We start from the raw sequence: 21,040 nt of genomic DNA, 5'->3' as shown, positions 1-21,040 counted from the left end.
CAGGCCATCAGCATTGTCTTCATCACATACGTGGATGCTCTTTTGCCTATGTGTGTACCCACCCAGGTAACCAGACTTTGTTAGTCGTTAAAAAAGAACCATTCAGACTTGAGAGCATAGAGAGAAAAGAAGCCCAAAGTAGATGGGTGCAAATAGCAAATTTTCAAAACTTGTCAAGAGAATCTTTGTCTTGGACAAAAAGTCATTATTCAAACAAACACCTTACACGCGTATTCTCCATTTTATTTTATTTTCTTTTTCTTCAAGCCATCGTTGCAACCACCTAATTCGATCAATCAACGCTCATCTTTCATCTTTGAATCCGTCAAACACTCATACAACACCTTCAAATTCATATCTCAATTTCCCCCAAATTCAATCCACTGTACGCTCCCTTCACAATACTCCATTCGTTCTTCATTCTTGCTCAATCAAACTGGTAAGAACCCTTTAATTGTTATGTTCATTCACCCAATTTGATCAATTACATACTTCTTTTAGGGTTTCGGTTTGTTAATCGAGGTCCTGAAGGCTTAATTCGGTTCTAGATCAACCCCTGTACATATCTAGGGTTTGTTAGGGTTTCGTTATGGAAAAGCTTTGACCTTTTTGTGGTTTTTAGTTTTACCGGTTTAATTCGTTAGATTTTTCGTAAATTCGTTGAAGATTTAGTGAAAAGATGTCGTCAGCCGGTGTTATTGCTATTAGCCCACGTAGTGAGGACTCGATTTTGCCTTCGTGTCCTGATTTTAATCAAGAAGCGATTATGATCCATTTGGCTATGTCGGGTTCGGTTGAGCCGATGAGGGTGTTGGGATCGGATTCGATTGAGTCGGTTAAGCTTCGGATTCAGAGTTATAAAGGGTTTGTTGTTAAGAACCAGAAGCTGGTTTGTGGGGGTAGGGAATTGTCTAGAAGTAATTCTTTGGTTAAAGATTACGGTGTCGGTGATGGGAACGTTGTTCATTTGGTTGTCCGGCTTGCGGATCTTCAAGTGATTCATGTGAAGACTTCGTGTGGGAAAGAGTTTACTTTCCGTGTGGAGAAGAATCATGACGTTGGGTATGTGAAACGACGGCTTGCTAAGGGGAAGAAAGGGTTGGTTGATATCGATGAACAAGAAGTTTTGTTCGAGGGGCACAAGCTTGAGGATGAGAGACTTATTAACGATATTTGTAAGAATAATAGTGATGCGGTTATCCACTTATCTGTTAGAAAGTCTTTAAAGATTCGAGCTAGACCCGTAGAGAAGAACTTTGAGCTGTCGGTTGATGCACAACAAAACGATTCGAAGAAAGATGATCTTGCTGACAGACAACTTAGGAGTGGGGCTCATGGTATAGAGTATTACGGTTCGGTTCCTAACAAAGGTTTAAGTGGAAGTACCTGGTTGGAACCGGTGATTGTTAACCGAAAAGCTACAATCCCTTCTGTAGTGTTAGACCTAATTAACTCTACATATGATGGTTTGTTGAAAGGGAATTATCCGATAAGGTCTTCCGAGGGTACCGGTGGAGCCTATTTTATGACGGATGCATCGGGTACCAAATATCTCTCTGTTTTCAAGCCGATCGATGAGGAACCCAAGGCTGTAAATAACCCTAGGGGACTACCCGTATCCGAGGATGGTGAAGGGCTTAAAAAGGGGACAACTGTCGGTGAGGGTGCGTTTAGGGAAGTTGCGGCTTATCTTTTAGATCACCCAAAAGGCGGACGCAGATCTTTTTCTGGTGAACAAATGGGTTTTTCTGGGGTCCCGCCTACCTTCTTAGCCACATGTTTGCACAAAGGGTTTAACCATCCGAATGGTGTGAAAGAGAAGATCGGTTCGTTACAGATGTTCATGGAGAACAATGGAAGTTGTGAGGATATGGGTCCCGGTGCTTTTCCTGTCGATGAGGTACATAAGATCTCCGTGTTGGATATTAGGATGGCTAACGCAGATAGGCATTCCGGAAATATTTTGGTTAGCAAGGGGCAAGATGGTCAAGTTGTTCTTATTCCTATTGATCATGGCTACTGCCTGCCCAATAGTGTAAGTTTTCATTCATATCTTTGTTATCTAAATCATGTTTTCTTGAGTTTTTTTTTTTTTTTTTTTAAATAGTTTTCTCAATACGACGTTTATTTTCTTAACTGCAGTTTGAAGATTGCACATTTGATTGGCTCTACTGGCCACAAGCCCGCAAACCGTTTAATCCCGAAACAGTTAGTTACATCAAATCACTGGATGCTGAGGAAGACATCGCTTTACTTAACTTTTACGGATGGAATTTACCCTCAGAATGCGCACGCACTTTTCGTATATCCACTATGTTGCTCAAGAAAGGTGTCGAGAAAGGATTCACGCCTTTCATTATCGGAAACATTATGTGTAGGGAAAACATAAATAAGAAATCCGTGATTGAACAAATTGTTGAAGAAGCAGAGGATCTTGTTCTTCCTGGATGCAGTGAGGCTGCATTCATGGAGGCGGTTTCTCAGGTCATGGATCGTCACCTAGAGATTATCGAATAATCGTCTAGGAAGGTTTATGGAACTATAAATAACTAGCGTATAAATTTGGTTTATTTTTTTTTTCTGTGTGTACAAGACCTTATGTGCATATGTTCTTGGCACATATGTTTTAAAATTCTTCAGTAGTTAAAGTTGGTTGCATTTGACAATTCTTTTGTTTGTTGTAGTTTGATTTCGGGTTCTTTGGTTGGCCTGAATTTGAGTTTGAGTGGAGTTGAATCTTGTTGATTAATATGTATATGCACAAATGATGTTAATAACAGCCAAGGATACAACTTCAAGATCAATCTTGAGCTTCTGACATTTGTTTGATACATGCAGTTAATGCGGTCGTAGTGGGATATCGGTAATTTCAAGAGTAAATTACAAAAATCGTCCTTTATGTATGTCAATTATTGTAAATTGTGTCCTTTATCTTCAATAATTACAGAAAACGTACTCGATTTTTGCAAGCCCTTGCAAGTTATGTCCTTTAACCCTAACTCATTTAATTTTTTGTGGTTGAATCTAACTAAATGGACCCCACATGAGGGTATTTTGATCATTTTACTTTCATGTGGTGTCCATTTGGTCAGATTTAACCACAAAAATACCCTCATGTGGGGTTCGTTTGGTCAGATTTAACCACAAAAATTAACTGAGTTAGGGCTAAAGGACATAACTTGCAAGGGTTTGCAAACATCGAGTACGTTTTCTGTAATTATTGAAGACAAAGGACACAGTTTGCAATAAGTGACATATATAAAGGACGATTTTTGTAATTTACTCTAATTTCAATATCATGCCGACTTTTTTATATATAGCAATTTAACACTAACAATTTAGTATACTCTCCTACCATTAACAAATTAACCTTTTGCAATTTGCAAAACACTAACAATTGTTGCAAGTGCAAACTGATTAAGATTTAAAACATGAACATTTAACACTTAAAACACTAATAGCAGCAACAAGAGGAAAAACGAATGGTAAACTAAGAAGAAATGTACTGATATTAGGAAAATCAGTGATATATGGTCAAATATCGGTTAACATTGCCGATGACATCAATACCGATATTTTGCACCAATATCTCACCAGGAGACCGATAACGGTATATTAGCAATATTAAGTGCATACTACACATGCAATGGTTTCACAATTCTTTATTAACAATGGCAACCATTATGCTTGTTTTTTTTTCACATCAACAATGTTCTCACTACAACTATACATAATAAAATTTTCAATACAGATTCATGAGACAAGTTTTATATGTGTTGATCAAGAATTGATAAGTTCCATCTCAAGTAAGGCAAAATGCTACATTATCATAAACTTTCACAAGTTCATATAGCAGTTCTATCCCATATGCTTTGCCATAAAGATTACTTGCACTAACAATCTCATTGCCATAAAAATTCCCCACACAAATTCGAAAAAAAATACACCTCCATTCACCGTTTCCTTTGGCATACATCATCCATGGGTCCGACAATATTACACATACAAAGACGACACCCACGAAACAAAACGAGCAATTTAACTACACAGGTTCGGAATGTAAACATTACTACCATCAGCGTTAGGCGGTTCTTTCCATATCCGACCCGTGACACGTAACTTGAGTTCTTTTTTTTCTCCGCCAGAGAAAAAGAGAGCCATATTCCTCTGTATTATGAGCCCGTCATGGCTGTCGCGAACTTTTCTGTGCCCGTCTCGTATGCTCCGAGGGGTGCCCTCCCATATGAGTTTTCTGCCATTCCCACCAACCTCCAAACTGTAACGGTAGTTACGGGCATCGTTTTCGTCACCCATGAACCGGAGAAATGCCATGTATACGGGAGCCATGCTAAGCTGGAACGCCTCGAAGTGGAGACAAAAATACTGCCCGTAGCAGTTGAAGACCTGATTATAGTGGAACACAAAACAGCAAACTGAGAAAGGTTGCAGATTAACTATGAGAAACAAGGTAAACGACGACTTTAAGTCTTGACTGATTACTTAAAAAACGGCATTAAACAATTAGGAGAATATGAGAATTTATGATAACTAGTATTAAGCCCCTTGCGTTGCGGCAGGGGCGTAAAAACATGCCAAATAGCACCAATGCCACACTAAGGCCAGAGACGATCAACACTGAAGTTGCGGCGTGTTAATGCGAAGAAATTAGACTGAAACATAAAACATAGAAAAGAATAACTAAGTCAATCTAGGACCCGCGTGTTGCGACAAACCTGTCAAACGGGAAAAAATAGACGACGTAAAAACGTTGAGCCACACACGTATGTTGCGCCGTGTTAACTCGCAAAATTTAGAACGAAACGTAAAACGAAAAAATTTGTGAAAGATGAAACGTACAGCGGAACAAAGTTGAAAGTAAAAAAAAACTTGTGAGGTTAAATTGCAAAAGATGAAAAGTTTTGGGTTTAAAGTAAAAAATCAAAAAGTTTCGGCAGAAAATGTATGTAAAGGATACTAACCGTAAGCATCCACGTGGCATTTTCAACTTCGCGTGGATTGGACTTGACATAACGGTGATTGAAAGTGTACCCAGAGTGCATATCCACTTTGTGATCATCCCTCAAGTGGGAAACTAGATACGGGATATCCCCTTCAACCGAGCATTCTGATCCAGCATATGGACAAATGTACGGCCTAAAATTGCAGATGGCCTCATGTTTCAGCTTGCTATAGTACGGGAAGATCCCAGTGCACCCAAGAGAGGTATATTTGCAAGGAAACTCGAGTGATTCGGCAACTTTTTCCAAAGCAAGGCACCTTATGTCCCCAAGTTCTTGACGGCACGTTGGGCACCTGTTGTGGACCCGTGTCTTACAAGTGGAACAAATCGTGTGCCCGTTGTGACACTGCACGAAATCACAAACCCAAAAGTCATTAGCTATTTCAACTACAAGTCGCAACTGTTTTAGACAGAATTCAAGATGGTTTATTGACTTCGTAATACATTATTACAGATCTTGGTTCAGAAAGCGTGTGGCACTCTAGTGCGTTTTGATCCAGAAAGCCGATGCACGAAGCTTGCGCATCACGTATGCAAGGCATTCGTTATTAAAATAAATAATAAAAAACTATTCAAAGATAAAATTTAAACTTGATAAATACTAATAAACTATTCATAGATAAAATTTAGAGTTAAATGCCATTTTAGTCCCTATGGTTTGGGCCATTTTGCCAGTTTAGTCCAAAGGTTTCATTTTCCACCTGTGGGTCCAAAAAGGTTTCACCGTTGCCATTTTAGTCCACGGGGTTAATTTCATCCATTTTTTCTGTTAACGAGAAGGGCAATTCAGTCATTTTATATGGCCGAATTGCGCTTCTAGTTAACAGAATTACATATAAAATGATTGAATTGCCCTTCTCGTTAACAGAAAAAATGGATGAAGTTAACCCAGTGGACTAAAATGGCAACAGTGAAACCATTTTGGACCCACAGACGAAAAATGAAACCTTTGGACTAAACTGGCAAAATGGCTCAAACCAGGGACTAAAATGGCATTTAACTCTAAAATTTAAAACTTGATAATTTCTAAACACCAAAAATATAATATTTTCTCATCATCTCGGCCTCTGTGGTCAGATTTATTCAATCGACGGTCTAACTTGTTCAAATACTCAAACCCATTGCTCAAACGTCAGATTCGTTCAACTAGATTTGAAAAAATCAGACTCGTTGCAATCTGACGGTCTAATTTGTTCAAATACCGGTTAACTGCATAAGGCGCCGCATCACGCGCATTTTAAAACCAAGTTACAAATACTGGAATAAAACAAACAAGGATGAATACAAAGTGGTGAATATATTCACATGAATTTGTTTTGACAAAATAATATATTTGACCAAAAAGTCAAAATGATTATCATAATCCTAAAAATCCCCAAATCAAGCCAACCACATATCTGAAGAATAAAATCTAACACCACATGATACAATTATACAATTTCATTATCAACAATTCAACATATAAATCACAATCAACATAGGTCAAATCCCTAATCAAAAGCAGCTTAACAAAATCAAAAAAAAAAAAAACCCACAAACCTGATGAATTGGAGGGTACATTGAGTTGGTACAAACAGGGCATTCAAGAAGCTCATGAACACTGGTTGTGGGATTAATAGTTGAAGGAACAACATTAACATTATGACTTTTCGGATGCGGATTTTGGGGAATGTTTGGGTGATTATGATTATGATGGTGATGATTAATATTATGATGGTGATATGGGATTTCATCATCTAATCCATTAGAGGTTGAAACACATTCGATGTTGTCAATATCCATGTTGAAATGAGAAAAAGATCAAGACCCACAAAGCAAATTGATTAGATCTTGATAAAGATCATGTGGGTTTTGCTTATTTTGTTGGAAAAATGAAAGCTTTACCCTCCCCAATTAGGTTAAAGACGATGAAATCAATAACCAGGGGGGGAGGGGAAGAGAATGAAGAGGAGGAACAGGAGGTGCTTTGCTTTTCTTGATAGGTTTTTGTTATTTTTCTTTTTATATTTATTTTTTGTTTTAGAGGATTGAGTGAGATCCGTGGATATTGTTGAATTTTGTGGAATTATTTGTTAACTAGATTGCAAAATGTACGATAAAGATAAACATAAACATAAACTAGTGTGTCATGGTCCCGTGTTGTGGCGGCTCAACTGACTCGTATCGAAATCAAATAACAAGAAAAATGAATACTAGAAAAAATAAATCGTGATATGCCTAATGAGACAGTGAATCGTGCTTCATGTCGATTGAAAATCATAAAAACGCATGTCAGCACTGGTTTTGATAGTGTTTGTACCAGTATGTTGTTGAGGTGGTATCAGTTTGATTTGTTATGACACGGATTGAAAACCATAAAAACAAATACTTACATATGTTCGGTACTCATTACAATTTACGATACCAAGAAAATATTTTATTTTGAATACAACTTTATTTTTAATAAAATTAAAACTATCCATGACATGTTAGTCTAGTGGTATGGTGTCCCCTTATAGATAAGGTTGTGTGTTCATATCTTTGCAAGTGAAAGATAAAGGTGGAATTAAGGTGTTAAAAAAGTTTGGCATTAATGTAACTTGACAAGTGTTAGGGGCTGTTTGGCAATTTCTGAATGGTTAAGTGCTGAACTACTAAGAGGTCTGAACCATTAAGTGCTAAACCAGTAAGAGGTCTGAACTATTAAGGGGTAGTATAATGTTTAACCCTTCAGAGGCAAATGTCTGATCAATTCAGATTAAAGGTCTTAACCATTCAGACCCTGTATAATACTTAACCATTCAGAGGCAAATGTCTGAACCATTCAGACATCTGCTCACGAAACAAACAGTCTGAACCATTCAGACATCTGCTCACGAAACAAACAGTCTAAACCATTAAGGGTATGTTTGGCAAAAGTAGCTGGTGGCTGGTAGCTGAAAGCTGGAAGCTGGTAGCTGGTGGCTGGAAGCTGGTAGCTGTAGCTAGTAGCTGTAGCTTTTTAGATATATTTGGTGTTTGGTAGAGTAGCTGGAGCTTTTAATAAAATGTATAAAATTACCAAAATAGACATAACTAAAAATTTAGAAAGTTGGTGCATTAAAAAGTTTCTTATTTTGAGAGGTTAAAATAGTCATTTTTCCCTAAAAGCTTGTAGCTCCTTCTAAACGCTACTAGTAGTAGCGTTCAACCAAAAGCTTCAAGCTCCTAACCTAAAAGCTTAAAGCTCCTTCAACCAAACAAGACTTTTTATTAAGTATGAGCTTTTTCTTAAAAGCTTAAAGCTTGAAGCTTTTAAAAGCTCCTAAAAGCTCCATGCCAAACATACCCTTAAGTGTTAAACAAGTAAGAGGTCTGAACCATTAAGAGCCTTATTAAGAGGTAAACAAACAGCTCCTTAATTCAGTTTGGCATTAAAAAAAATTAAAATTAAAACTAAATAAAAAAGGAAGCTGAAAGTGACATGGGGGATGTTTTCATTTCTTGAGTTGCAACTCAAATGTATAATATATATCGTTAGTTGAGAAGACCTTTTCAATTTTGGTACTCAAGAAACTATGATCATTTTATATTATTACTGTTAAAAAAACAATATATTATTTTATAACCTAAATATAAGAAGGTTGTCATTCGTGGTTACTTGGGTAATGACTGATAAGAATTTTAAATTCAACTTGAAAGGGATACGAAGTTCGGAAAATTATGACCCCTCCATCCTAGTTAGATATATGTTGCTAATGTTTTTCTTATTGTTATTATGTACTTCTATGTAGATAAGAGTAAGAACCATAAAAAAATTTTGATAGTAGTTGGTTGTAAGAAAATAAAAAGAGAAAATATATTGGGCAAAGTCACAATGCCCATAAGTCCATAACCATTTTGATTGTGATGTCTGCCTAACACATATCTTCTCTTTTGGAGTTAATTACATGCATGTTCCGCATTTATAAACTCCAAGCCCCATCCCCTACATGCACACATCTATAACCTCTCCTAGTATCTTGAATTTCTTTTATGTCTCAAAACTTATATAATATAAAGTATTTAAAGTATGATTATACATACATGCATACCTATATTATATATAATTTATTTTGATCAATTTGCTCATGGTCATGTGTTTTTTCTTCAACACAATTTGACAAAATGTAATTACTATAGGATTATTTGATTTTATCACCCCCAACTATTGGCTATTGGTCGCTGTCACCCCCAACTATCACTTTGACGTCCGTCACCGCCAATTTAACACTTAGTGTGTTCTGTCACCACGTCGTTAACTGATCACTAACTTTTAGTTCTGTTACTATACTTTGGGGGTGTCATAGAGATCTTAGGAAGGTTTAGGGATCTTAGGACACCCCCAAAAGTATAGTAACATGATCAAAAGTTAGTGATCAGTTAACGATATGGTGACAGAACACACGAAGTGTTAAGTTGGGGGTGGCAGGCGTCAAAGTGATAGTTGGGGGTGGCATCGGCCAATAGCTAATATTTAGGAGTGATAAAATCCAACAGCCCATTACTTTAAATAATATTGATTGGATTTTGTATAATATAACAATTTTCATATTTATTTCACAAATGGTTATTGGATTCTATCACTCCCAATTATTGACTGACTCTCACCACTCTCAACTTAACACTTTGTGTCTTGTGTCACTCCGCATGTGAACATTTCTTAAAGTTTGACTTCTGTTATTAGTGATATTATGCTAACACTTTGTGAATTACTAACGATTGCAGGTGAATGTGCTCCTAAAAGACAAAAGGGAGCCAAAAACCACTCAACCGGGGTGACATAACACACAAAGTGTTAAGTTGGGAGTGGTAGGAGTCAAAGTGATAGTTAGGAGTGGCAGCAAACAATACCCAATAGTTGGAAGTCATAGAATCCAGTAACCCTTTTCACAAAACTTAAAGCATTTTTGTAACATCTTACCCAAATCATATCTTAGTGCGGACATGAAAGATATTAGGTTAAATAAAGTGCACCGCCTTACCAAGTGAGACACGTTTTAGGTCTACAAGCACATCGGATCTCATGACCCTAAAACTTTGCGGTTAAGCGTGTTGGGATGACAATTGTATCAGGATATGGTCAATGGTAACAAAACCTTGAGTTGGCGTGGGCAAAACAAAGAGTATCATGGTTGTGGTTGGGGTATTAAAGCATATGGTATCAAAGCAGCTCTAATGTCATTTGGAATTGTGCGCCAAAACCTCATCGAGGAATAGGAATTTGTAAGGGTTTATAAAACATGGGATCGGATGAACCCGTTTGACTCCTTTTATTATAAAGCCAAAGCACACAGTACAATGAATAACCTATCATTTATTTATCTTAAACCCGCTTGAATTATTCTTTAACCCATTTAAACTTTCTAGATAATCCTCAAAATCAAAATTATCCCATCAGCTTTAACCCATGAATCCAACTCTAAATGAGTTGCAAAATTGGTACAGGGTTGTTTTGCAAAATTGTTCACTATGGAGCCATGTAAAAACTTTTCTTTGTTGCAACTTCATCATGATAATATTCAATATGCACAATTATGTTATCTTCTAAACCACTCAAGAGACATCTTTTAAACCTAACTTGAGAAAATATCCCACAAACCTTAGATAATTAATTAAAGATCCACGAAATTGTTAACAAGATAAGGTAATTATATATGAATGAATATTCATCATGATACACCAAAAAAAAAAACATAACAAGAACAACTAATTGATTCAACCATATATTCTAACAAGCTGAAATTAATCAGAAGTAAGGCCAAACATTAGAGTCAAACAAAATACAGAGGATAACGAGTGCTACGAGATTCAACCATTTCGTCTTTGTCGTTGATCTCTTATATAGTTATGAGATTGGTTAACGATGAACCTTACAACTTCACAAAAACAGTTAGAATTCATTATATTGCAGTGACGTATGTGTCCCGATATATGACTATTTATGGATCACTTGTGACCTTTTAAAACAAAACCAACAGAATAGGTGCCTTAAAAACCATCATTAAAGAGTGTGGTGCCACTTTAAAATGACACAAGTAGTATCATATGAAGAGTCATCATGCTTCAACCGAAACTACTTTTTTACTTTAACCAAAGACTCGACCCAAACAAAAACGCAACTTTTTTTGAACGACCAACAATGCCAGTCAACGGGATTTTTATTGCAGAATACAAGTTATCCACTCCTAATAGGACTTTTACGGAATATGACCATTGTCTTCGGCTGTTGATGCTAAGACAATCACCAAATCATCCAACCATCGTCATACAAAACGAGATTAGAAAACACAGTAAACAAACAAATAAACGTCAAGTAAAATTCCACTCATTACAAAGCCATTGATAACAGATATGGGGAAGGATGGGATAAGGGCAAACTTTTCCTCTATCCCAGCCGATAAAGAGGTTGGGCCCACTAAGACCCGGCTCCAAAAAAAACACGTAAACAAATATCAAAATACTATATAACCCATAAAAATGAAATTTACAGTCTTTACTACTTGTCTTTAGAAATGTTCTTTCTTATACAAACAGTTGAACAACATGAATATCTTATTCTTTATATCCATTCATGTATAACACATTTCAAAATATCTTATAAGAAAGGAGAAGATAAAAGAACACAAGAAACAAATAAAGTAGCTTGAAAAAACTTTTACCATTGATTAGGAAAGGCTTCTCGGTACTTTAAATGATCATCTTCTAGATTCGCCTGTCTTGCAATAGCCTTCCGACTCAACAACCTCGTCGCTAATCTGTCTTTCGCAGTTGCTTTCTTTTTCAACATCTTTGCAAGACTATCTTTTTCTCTCCCCAGATCCGAGTCTCCAACGGCAGATGAAACTGAAGTCGAAGCAATTGCCGCATCGCGTAACACCGCTTCATTATGCCCACGAATTTTCGCAAGCTTTGCGCGTTTTAATTCCTTTTTATCATACTCTCTTTTCTTCACAACCTCTTTATCTCTCTCTCTAACATTTTTTACCGCCTGGTTTAACAATTCCTCTCTAGAAAAATTCTTCGTATCGGGTTCTTGATTTTCTTGATTTAACGGTGTTCCTTCATCATCTCGAGCAACGATGGGCCCGTGAAACGGGCATACTTTCAAATCCCGTCTCTCACACAGCCCGCCCTTTTTTAAAGGTGCACGACATTGTTGAATTTCTTTATGTTCTTCTTCGTATACGGTTGCTTGCACGTTTAGTTCAGCGATTTTGTTAGCTGGAATAACTGCATCGTGGTCAACTCTACCCCAATGAGCTTCAACCTCTAACCCTCGTTGGTTAGCCATATAACCACGGTTTGAACCCCAGTTATCCAGAAACGAACCCCATCTCATTACCGGGGCTTCAACCATAAGCTTGCTTTTTAACGGATCCATATCGGGATTCGCCTTCAATTTAACATTTGTCGCTTTAGCGTTTGTTGGTTTACTATTACTGCAACCTGCAGAATCATTTTGTTTATCGGGTTTATCGGGTGTAACCTGTTTTGATGTATTAAACGATTCACTTGCGCCCTCTTCCCATATATCTTCTTCTTCATCGTTTTCACGGGTTGAAATAACGCATCCGGCTTCTTCACATTTCTTTTTTATCAATTTGAGATGATTTCTAATATCGATGAATTCCTTTAACATGGAGTCTCTAAGTCTGTTATCTGACAATTCTACCCTTATGAGAACCGAAATCGATTCTTGCACCGCAACTAAATGTTTAGTCACTAACAGCTTGTAAAGTTCTCTTAACGCATCGAACACCACTTTATTTTCACTATTTTCCTGCACTTTGTCTGCTTCTTTTAACGAGTTTTCACGAATCGTTCGCAACTCAACGTTACGAAAATCCTCGAAATCTTCTTCGTCAACAGGATCCAGTGGTACGTTTTCTTCTTTAGAACTTATAAGGATATCTAAGCATTCACTAATTTCATCAACTATCGAATTAACTTCATCCTTAATTGAAGATATATTAGACTTCAACAATTCATACTTCTTCAAAAGAATCTCTTTGGTTCGTAACTCTCGTTCTCTTCTCTCCTGCTGAATTCTTGCCGCATTTGCTTGAAGATTAGGAAACTGATACCTAAGCGTGTTTTTCAAGTAGTCATACCCTAACCGAAGCTGTCTGTAATGGATACCAAATGTGGTGTTCCATTTCTCTAAATATTCTATCGCTTTCGTACGCAATTTGGACGCGATGGCTGGAGGTGCAGGGAGTGGCTGGTTTCTTCTAAAACCAACACTCAAAGTCAACAACTGGTCCAAATTCTCGACGACTAGGGTTCTAAAAAGCTTTGACCGCATGAACAGTTCGTGAATTATAGTTAGTGTAAGATACCGCACCTGTAAGTAACTTCATATCAGAAATTTCATCTTGATAACAACCATTATTAGAGCGATAAAAGCTTCTTAAAATTGACCGGAAAATCAAGCGAACTAACAAAACAAAGAAGCATTGCAATATTGCATTCATGATTCATGCCTGCAAAAGTAAAAGCAATACATTTCTTCGCATTTAACCATCAACCATTGCACTATATAACCATCAACCGTGACAGTAAGCTCTTGTTAGGTTTCAAGTAGCTCTCGGAAACAAAACAACACTCAAAATCGAGCACACACGCTATCACGACGGTGGAACCACAGAAAAATTCTTGTGCCGTGTTTATCGGTATTATCTATTTTCTGTACTGCGTGATATCGTGTGTGCTTGATTGTTAGTCTTGTTTCGCTTCTGTGCTCCACTTGAAATCCTAACACCTTTCATCTACATCATTTTTCTAACTTCATTAAACCAAACTTACAAGTTACAAACTAATTATTCATCAAAATTCACATTAATCATATAAATTCACTCTGTTTTTCTAACTATTTCTTCTCTTCTTGTCAATAACCTAAACATAAATTCTATAAAATATATATATATATATATATATATGTAACATCACAACAATAAAATATATCGCAGAATTGACGAATTGTGCAATTTAAGAACAAAATTGACAAATTACATAAAATCAAATAACTATAGCACTTGTATAAAATTAGGTTTAATAAACAGTAATATAGAAGAGAGGAACCTGAGAGTGATCTCGTTTCATGAGGCTCATTAGGTTTTCAACGGCAAACCGGAGCTCCGAATCCGAGTGACGGACAACAGATTTGATTGATTTGAGGAGTCTCGGATCCAAGTCAGGTTTAGTTGAGTTGGTTGCTTTGTCTATCAACCCTACCACAACCGCCACCGTGTTCCCGTCGTCTTCCATCGCCGGATGTCTTGTTTCTTATTTTTGACGTTTTTACCCTTTTATTTTGTATCGTTTCAGGAATATATTTATTTATTTCCTGGTCAATGTGAGAGGCGGTGGATGACAATGCACTTCTTGACAATAAGGGTAAAACCTTCGTTTGAACTTCAATTTAAATTTAGGTATTTACAATTGGAAAGGCTAAGATGCAAGTGTTGTTGGGTTGATGAGTTGACGTGGTTACGGGTTTTTGTTCATGTAAATGTTATACGACCATATAATGTTATACGGCCTAATATTTTCTCTATGTATACAAGTCGTATAACATTATACGGCCAAATATTTGTCATGTTAAATTATTCTATACGGGCCGTATAACGTTATACGGCCCGTTTACATAGTGTGAAATTAAGATTTTAGGGTGTAGGATTATTAAGACCCTTAAAAATACATGTAACACTAATAAAACTATATTGAAATTTATACCAATAAAATTGAGAAGTTAAAGGATTTTATTAAATTCCCATTAATAAATTTGTAGTTGCAGTGTTAATAAAAACTGGGAAGTGTTATAATTGACTTCAGTCGTAAATCTCAAAGTAAACAAAAAGAACTGGGAAGTCAATACTAGACTAGTTATATATCTAATATTTTGAAAGAATTCGCAAATTGGTTCTATGGTCTAGCGGTTAGGACATTGGACTCTGAATCCAGTAACCCGAGTTCAAGTCTCGGTAGAACCTGTATTTTTTATTATCAGCAAAGCAGGATGTACTTTACAGTTTTAGTCCCCCGAGTTTTAGTCGTATTGCATTATTACACCATTATGAAACATTGAACATGAATCCACATTTCATTTGTAGTTTTTGCATTTTGATTATATAGGTTGGTCGTTTATGGGCTTGTTTCCTTTTGTTTAATCATAACTAACAAACACCAAGTAGTCAAGAGTCTTAGCCTTATGATTAACATTAACGTAGATATAAGATTAGTTTTAGTGTGTGAATTAGCAATTAAAAATATACCATTGTCTTTGTCTCTAAAATGTAGGTTTTCTTTTTATAAAACACATTAGCAATGCTAAGTGATATCAAACAATATAACTCGAAAAACGATTCCAAAACACATGAAAATTTTAAATAGAAGCAAAGACCCTTCAACAAAATCAGGGCACGATGTATGCCTACGTAGGCAGTGTCGTATGCATACCATGGCTCCAATTTGCGTTTTGTTTGTATTTCTAGTATCTCAAGTGTAGGTGAGGTTGGATTTCAGACCTAGCGTAGAAGTACGACACACCCTTCATAGATTTGGGCACCTAAGTTTTTATTACAAAATTTTGTAGTTTTGTTTAACCTAAACACGATTTTCTCCTTTCGTTTGCATACCAATGTATCATGTAGTTGTGATATATGAAACGTCTTGTTTAAAACTCGGACTATACGATGTAAAGTTCAAATATATCATCACAATTGTAGGTGAGTGTATTGCGACTAGGGTTTGAGGTAAAGATGCAATAAATCATAGACTCATAGTGTTTGAGGAAGAAATGCAACATCATTTCATACATGATGTTAGGATCATTCAGGGTCGGACCAATAGGCTTAGCATTCTACGCAAAGGCCTAGGACCCCCAAAAAGTAGGTGTCTCCAATATTTTTTTTTTCTTCATATATTACATGTGTATAACGGCCATTGCAACAAACACATAGGTAAAGATATAATGGCCCAAACAAGTAAAGTGTCTGGACCTCGCCACTGCAACTTACGTGAATGGCGATTGGGAGAGGAATTAGGGACTTAGGGGTAATTGATTGCTTGCGATTTGCGATAGAGTAACCATAAAAAAAAACAATTTTGCGATTTGATATTCGCAATTTACGACTTGATTTTGCGATTTGCAATTGCCGATTGATATTCTTTTAGGTTCAAGTCTCACAAGGGCCCGACTTTTTAGTTCGCTTAGGGCCTCTGAAAACGTTAGAACAACCCTGGGATCATTGGTGATAATTAGTGAGGGCATCAACTTTTCTCAAATGAAGAAAAACCATAGGTCTATGCAAGCGCATCTTCAGTTTGAACATCTTAGCCGTGAGTTAGTTGGAAGCACGTACATTATTTATTGAAGATAAACCAAAGGTCTATACAATCGCATCTTCATCTAGACAATTTTGTCTTCAATAACGAAATATTTTTGTATACTACACATACAAATGACACATGCCATAGAATAATAAATTTTGTTTTGAAATATGAAACATTTTTACGGTTAAAGAATCGAGCAAACTGGAATTGGTAATCTATAGATGATTAGATAAGTAAAGGCCTGGATGTACTAGCAGGTGAGGAGTGATCGATTATGTGACACAAGTATAACATTTTTCTAGCTTTTTGCTAGTGTTTATATTTGATTCCATTCCTTTATGTTAAAAAAAAGATGCAAATATCAAATATAAATATTTCATATCTATATATTATAATTATTTTATTATACAGTTATAAAAACACTATTTATGTCGAAACATGAAAATCCATCGGCCTTTTTCATTCAGGATTTTTTAAGAATCAAGTGGAAATTGATATGATCTTACTAGTGGCATGCCCATACAATGCGGCGAGGAACATCACTTAAAAGGATGTTAACAAGCTGAGTCAACGCTAGCTCGAACTCGACTCCAAGCTGAGTCAACGCTAGCTCGAACTCGACTCCAACTTCAAACCAAGCTACCTTGGCTCAACACTAAAATCAAGCTAGAATCTTAAACTCAAGCTCGGCTTGATTAAAAATCAAGGTGGTTCGCTTGACTCAATTTGGTTCGACTTTAAAACTTATTTTATAATAAGGTCCAAAGATATAACTTGTATTGCTCAAAGGCTAAAGAAAAAACTTTACATAGCCAAAGGGCTAAAGAAAAATTCCTTAGACCCCCCTAGTGGGGCGTTTTTTTTTTTAAATTAAAAAAAAGCGTCTAAAAACGCCCGGAACCCATTACATAGGGCGTTTTTTTTTTTAATTCAAAAAGCCCCCTTGGCATGGTTTGAAGCTCGTCTTGCCCCCTTCTCCTTGTCCAATCATCTTTCATCTCCCTTTTTGTTATCCAATAAGATTTTTATGTGTTTTTTCTTTATTTTATTTAATGCCCCAATAATGCCCAATAATGCCCCATCCCCACTACACCCATTTTAGAAAACGCCCAATAATGCCCCTTTGCTGACTGGACCGCCACATGACGTAAAATGCCCTATGGTGAGGGCATTATCTTCCCCTTCCACTACACATTAGCCAAAGGGCTAAGTGTGTTAATTACATAATTTATTGATTCTTGCAAAGGTTTACCTTCCTTTTATAGAGTTGATGGTCCCTATACTCTTGTTTCTTCATGACTTCATCAATATGGAACAAACGAACAATGAGTAATGTTTAAACTTTAAACAAAAAAGTAATTAATGTATGCTTTATAGAGTTGTGTGATATGCTTTAATACTTGTAATTAATTAAACCTTTTTATTTTAGATAAAAAAATTCTTTATAATATAGTATAGATAAGCCGTTCAATCTACAAATTATGATCATAAATAAATATTTTTCTAATTATATAACTATAGTTATAGTTGATGAAACCAAATAACGTTGTAAAAATTGAAAAATGCAATATAAATGCTATTTTAATATTGACAAACGTAAATATACACTTTCCACTGTAAATAATGTTCATATTTACTACTTCAGCACTAAAATTGGAATGCAAAGTTACTCTCCATTCGGAATGGTCTAGTTAGATAATGTTAGGATGATAGGATGTTAGGGGTTTAGTCTTCGTATGGTGTGTAAGTTTAATCATTAAAAAAGTAGCTAGCTTAGAGACACGAGTATTACACTAGTTAAATAAATGAAATACTAAATATTTAGTAGTTAAGATTACATGAATTATAACACGAATACGCAATATATTGATATAAGATACATTTACAAAATAATAAAAGTTAGAATAAGAATGGATGAAACGAGAGAACGTGAAAAAAATCACGGACACACATAATTCCGCCTTATAACGTAACCAATTACTTATTTAATAGTTACTAATACATGTACAAGTATCGAATAGATTAATTATAGTTTATTATTCTTAAGTTGTTTTACCTTAAATGTTTAATAAAAATATCAGAAAGTACATGTAAATATGTACACGAAAAAAGAAAGATGAAACACTTGAACTTAGTCATAAATCTCAACGATAAAAACTGGGAATTTAATGGTAGGTTTTAGTCAAAACTGTTTTTCTAATTAGTGATATAATATAAATTACGTTTTAAAGGAACAATTGGTTCTATGGTCTAGTGGTTAGGACATTGGACTCTGAATCCAGTAACCCGAGTTCAAATCTCGGTAGAACCTATTTTTTTTTTTATAATTTTTTCTGAGCTAAGTAAGTTTAGCTTTTAATCCTCTTCTTGTATTGTACGGGATTTCTTTTGGGCCCAAATGCAAATGGCTAGCTAGCTATGACATTTTCAATCAATAACTTTCACGAATCATCATTAAAGGTATGGTTAATTAATTTAAAATATTGACCTCCAGTCTTCTGAAAAATACTGTTTGTGAACTGAGTTGTGCAGTTTTTATCCGTTGCTATTCAGCTTTTGTACATGTGTAAGATTTGTTGTATGGTAGCGTTTGGTATACAGAAATGGGAGGTGAAATTGGATGAACCAGACATGCTTCGGCGTTTCATATACGTGTTCTTCTTGAACAACATTTGATAGTGGCCTTACTGCTGATGCTGTTGACGTTGGCGCAGGGCTCTTAATTTGAAACACGGCTGTCAGAATATGAAAACATAACGAAGGTTGTTGAGGAGATATGGGAAAGCCAGATGGCATCTTTACAAGTGAGTTTTACTTATTATGTTATAATTAAATTTGGGCCAAATACTTTTTGTATGTGAGTTTTACATGTTTAATACTAAGAGTTAATTACATAAATCGTCCATGTGGTTTGTTAAAAAAGCCGTCATTTTGAAAAATATAACAGAATCATTGATGAAGTTAGTGTTAAGACCCCAAATATGTGTTACAAAATGACACATTATATCTCAAACACACAACTTTTTAAAGTTAGGCCTATACATTGCTATTTATGTAATTACAGGGACTTTCAATGATGTAGGAATAAGTTGTTTTCTTACATATAACAAAGGACTGTTACTATAATTATTAAAGTTAAAGGTCATCCATTGTAATCTGATACAAACATTTACTCCTGCAGAATGCAGCAAAGAATGGCGTGAAGAATGATCGAACGGGAAACCACTTTTGTTGGGATGCCGACCACCAGGAAGACATGGTAGCTAAACGCCGCACATAAAGAAGACACATCAACGTAACACCTAAGGAAATACCTTTTGTACAAGTTATCTAACTAACAGGCTACCTATTAGTAAGATAACTTGTGAACACAACAATTTAGCATCCTTTTGTATAATTGCGCTATGTAGATTAGGCGATGTGACCGAAAGAAACCATCTTTATGCAGCAAATGCCCGACTTCTGTTTTATATCATCATCATACTCAGTAAATCCCACCAATAGCACAGCTAAGGTAAGTTCTGAGGAGGGTAAGATGTAGATAGCCTTACCTCTACCCCGTAGGAATAGAGAGGCTGCTTCCAATGAGACCCCCGGCTCGATAATAGTTTTGCATCAAGCCTTGGACATATGCATAGATGTATATTTAGAAAATGAGAAAAATATAAACAATCAAAGTAAAGTAAAAATTTTTGTACAACACCGGTTTCAAATTTCCAATGTGGTTCGATTTGTGATAAGTTGAGAACGTTGGACGATATCACAAATGTCGTTGATCATATGAACTATATGAACTATGGCTATATGTTATAGTTTCATATTTTCTTTCACCGGAAAGCCAAAAAGGGACTGCCATATCACTATTATATAAACATAAGCTCCTACTCATTTAGTATCGCTTTTGTGTGTAATGGTTTCAATATTTATCACCTATTAAAATATAATTTAAACTACAAATTTTAAAAAGAAAATGATGATTTCTTGGTTTATGGTTGGCTAAAAGAAGAAAGAAAATGGGGCCTATGTCGTCAACTTCATTTCACGCCCGTGAAAGAAATCATACCACCCCATTCACGCCCTCACGCCGGGTTGGGGCGGTGTTTAATGCCAGAATCTCGTCCACATAGGTGGGGGCGTGAGACCGCAACACATGGTCTTACCAAAAGCTATCTGACTTTAGGATTCTATATGCTTTCAATATATTTGGATCAACGTAATCGATAAAACTGTTACCTATGCATAACAATATCTCTGCGTGTGTTTAGTTGAGTTGTTAACTGCTAATACTCAATTGTCTAACATTCATGAATTAAATAACTAATAGATAATTTGTATCTCTATGATTATATATTAATAACAAACTCAAGTGTTGTGTGATTAACTGGTTATTTCTGCCAGAGATATACGAATTAACATATGCTTGCCAACTTCATTTCATGTATGTGTTAAATTTTGTCAGAACTATACATTGCCAATAGAACACGAGTGATGATTATCATATCGTATTATTCGAATACTAAGATTTTATGGTTATTACTTATTAGAATTTGGAGTACTCTAGAATTTGATTTCATAAAAAAGACTTAGGGGCTGTTTGGCAGCTTCTGAGTAAGTGCAAGATGCCTGAACCATTAAGAGCCAGTATATTGCTTAAGCATTCCGAGTCAAATGTTTGATTAATTCAGA

The 21,040-nt window shown here is 35.8% G+C and overlaps 3 protein-coding genes and 2 non-coding genes across 5 annotated transcripts; 3 read left to right on the top strand and 2 right to left on the bottom strand.

Moving 5' to 3' along the window:
* The first annotated feature begins 222 nt into the window (after positions 1 to 222).
* LOC110937566 (phosphatidylinositol 4-kinase gamma 4) lies at positions 223 to 2,804 on the top strand. The gene is made up of 2 exons (XM_022180004.2): positions 223 to 2,035; positions 2,143 to 2,804. Exons 1-2 carry the CDS (start codon positions 680 to 682, stop codon positions 2,515 to 2,517), a joined length of 1,731 nt encoding a protein of 576 aa, XP_022035696.1. The 5' UTR covers positions 223 to 679; the 3' UTR covers positions 2,518 to 2,804.
* A 1,003-nt stretch (positions 2,805 to 3,807) lies between these two features.
* LOC110937565 (E3 ubiquitin-protein ligase SINAT5) lies at positions 3,808 to 7,014 on the bottom strand. The gene is made up of 3 exons (XM_022180003.2): positions 6,560 to 7,014; positions 4,980 to 5,366; positions 3,808 to 4,404 (listed from the first exon to the last, which is right to left on the bottom strand). Exons 1-3 carry the CDS (start codon positions 6,800 to 6,802, stop codon positions 4,039 to 4,041), a joined length of 996 nt encoding a protein of 331 aa, XP_022035695.1. The 5' UTR covers positions 6,803 to 7,014; the 3' UTR covers positions 3,808 to 4,038.
* Positions 7,015 to 11,462: 4,448 nt separating this feature from the next.
* Positions 11,463 to 14,408, bottom strand: LOC110937564 (UV-stimulated scaffold protein A homolog). The gene is made up of 2 exons (XM_022180002.2): positions 14,102 to 14,408; positions 11,463 to 13,364 (listed from the first exon to the last, which is right to left on the bottom strand). The coding sequence occupies exons 1-2, from the start codon at positions 14,285 to 14,287 to the stop codon at positions 11,676 to 11,678; spliced, it is 1,875 nt and encodes a 624-aa protein (XP_022035694.1). The 5' UTR covers positions 14,288 to 14,408; the 3' UTR covers positions 11,463 to 11,675.
* Positions 14,409 to 14,940: 532 nt separating this feature from the next.
* Positions 14,941 to 15,012, top strand: TRNAQ-CUG. The gene has a single exon. It is a non-coding gene; the product is annotated as a tRNA-Gln (tRNA).
* A 3,581-nt stretch (positions 15,013 to 18,593) lies between these two features.
* Positions 18,594 to 18,665, top strand: TRNAQ-CUG. Its single transcript has one exon. It is a non-coding gene; the product is annotated as a tRNA-Gln (tRNA).
* Positions 18,666 to 21,040: the final 2,375 nt, after the last annotated feature.

Source organism: Helianthus annuus, chromosome 4 (assembly GCF_002127325.2).
Source record: "Helianthus annuus cultivar XRQ/B chromosome 4, HanXRQr2.0-SUNRISE, whole genome shotgun sequence".
Taxonomy (NCBI): Eukaryota; Viridiplantae; Streptophyta; class Magnoliopsida; order Asterales; family Asteraceae; genus Helianthus; species Helianthus annuus.
Note: the sequence above shows the minus strand (reverse complement) of the source record. Positions and strands in the feature narration are given on the sequence as shown.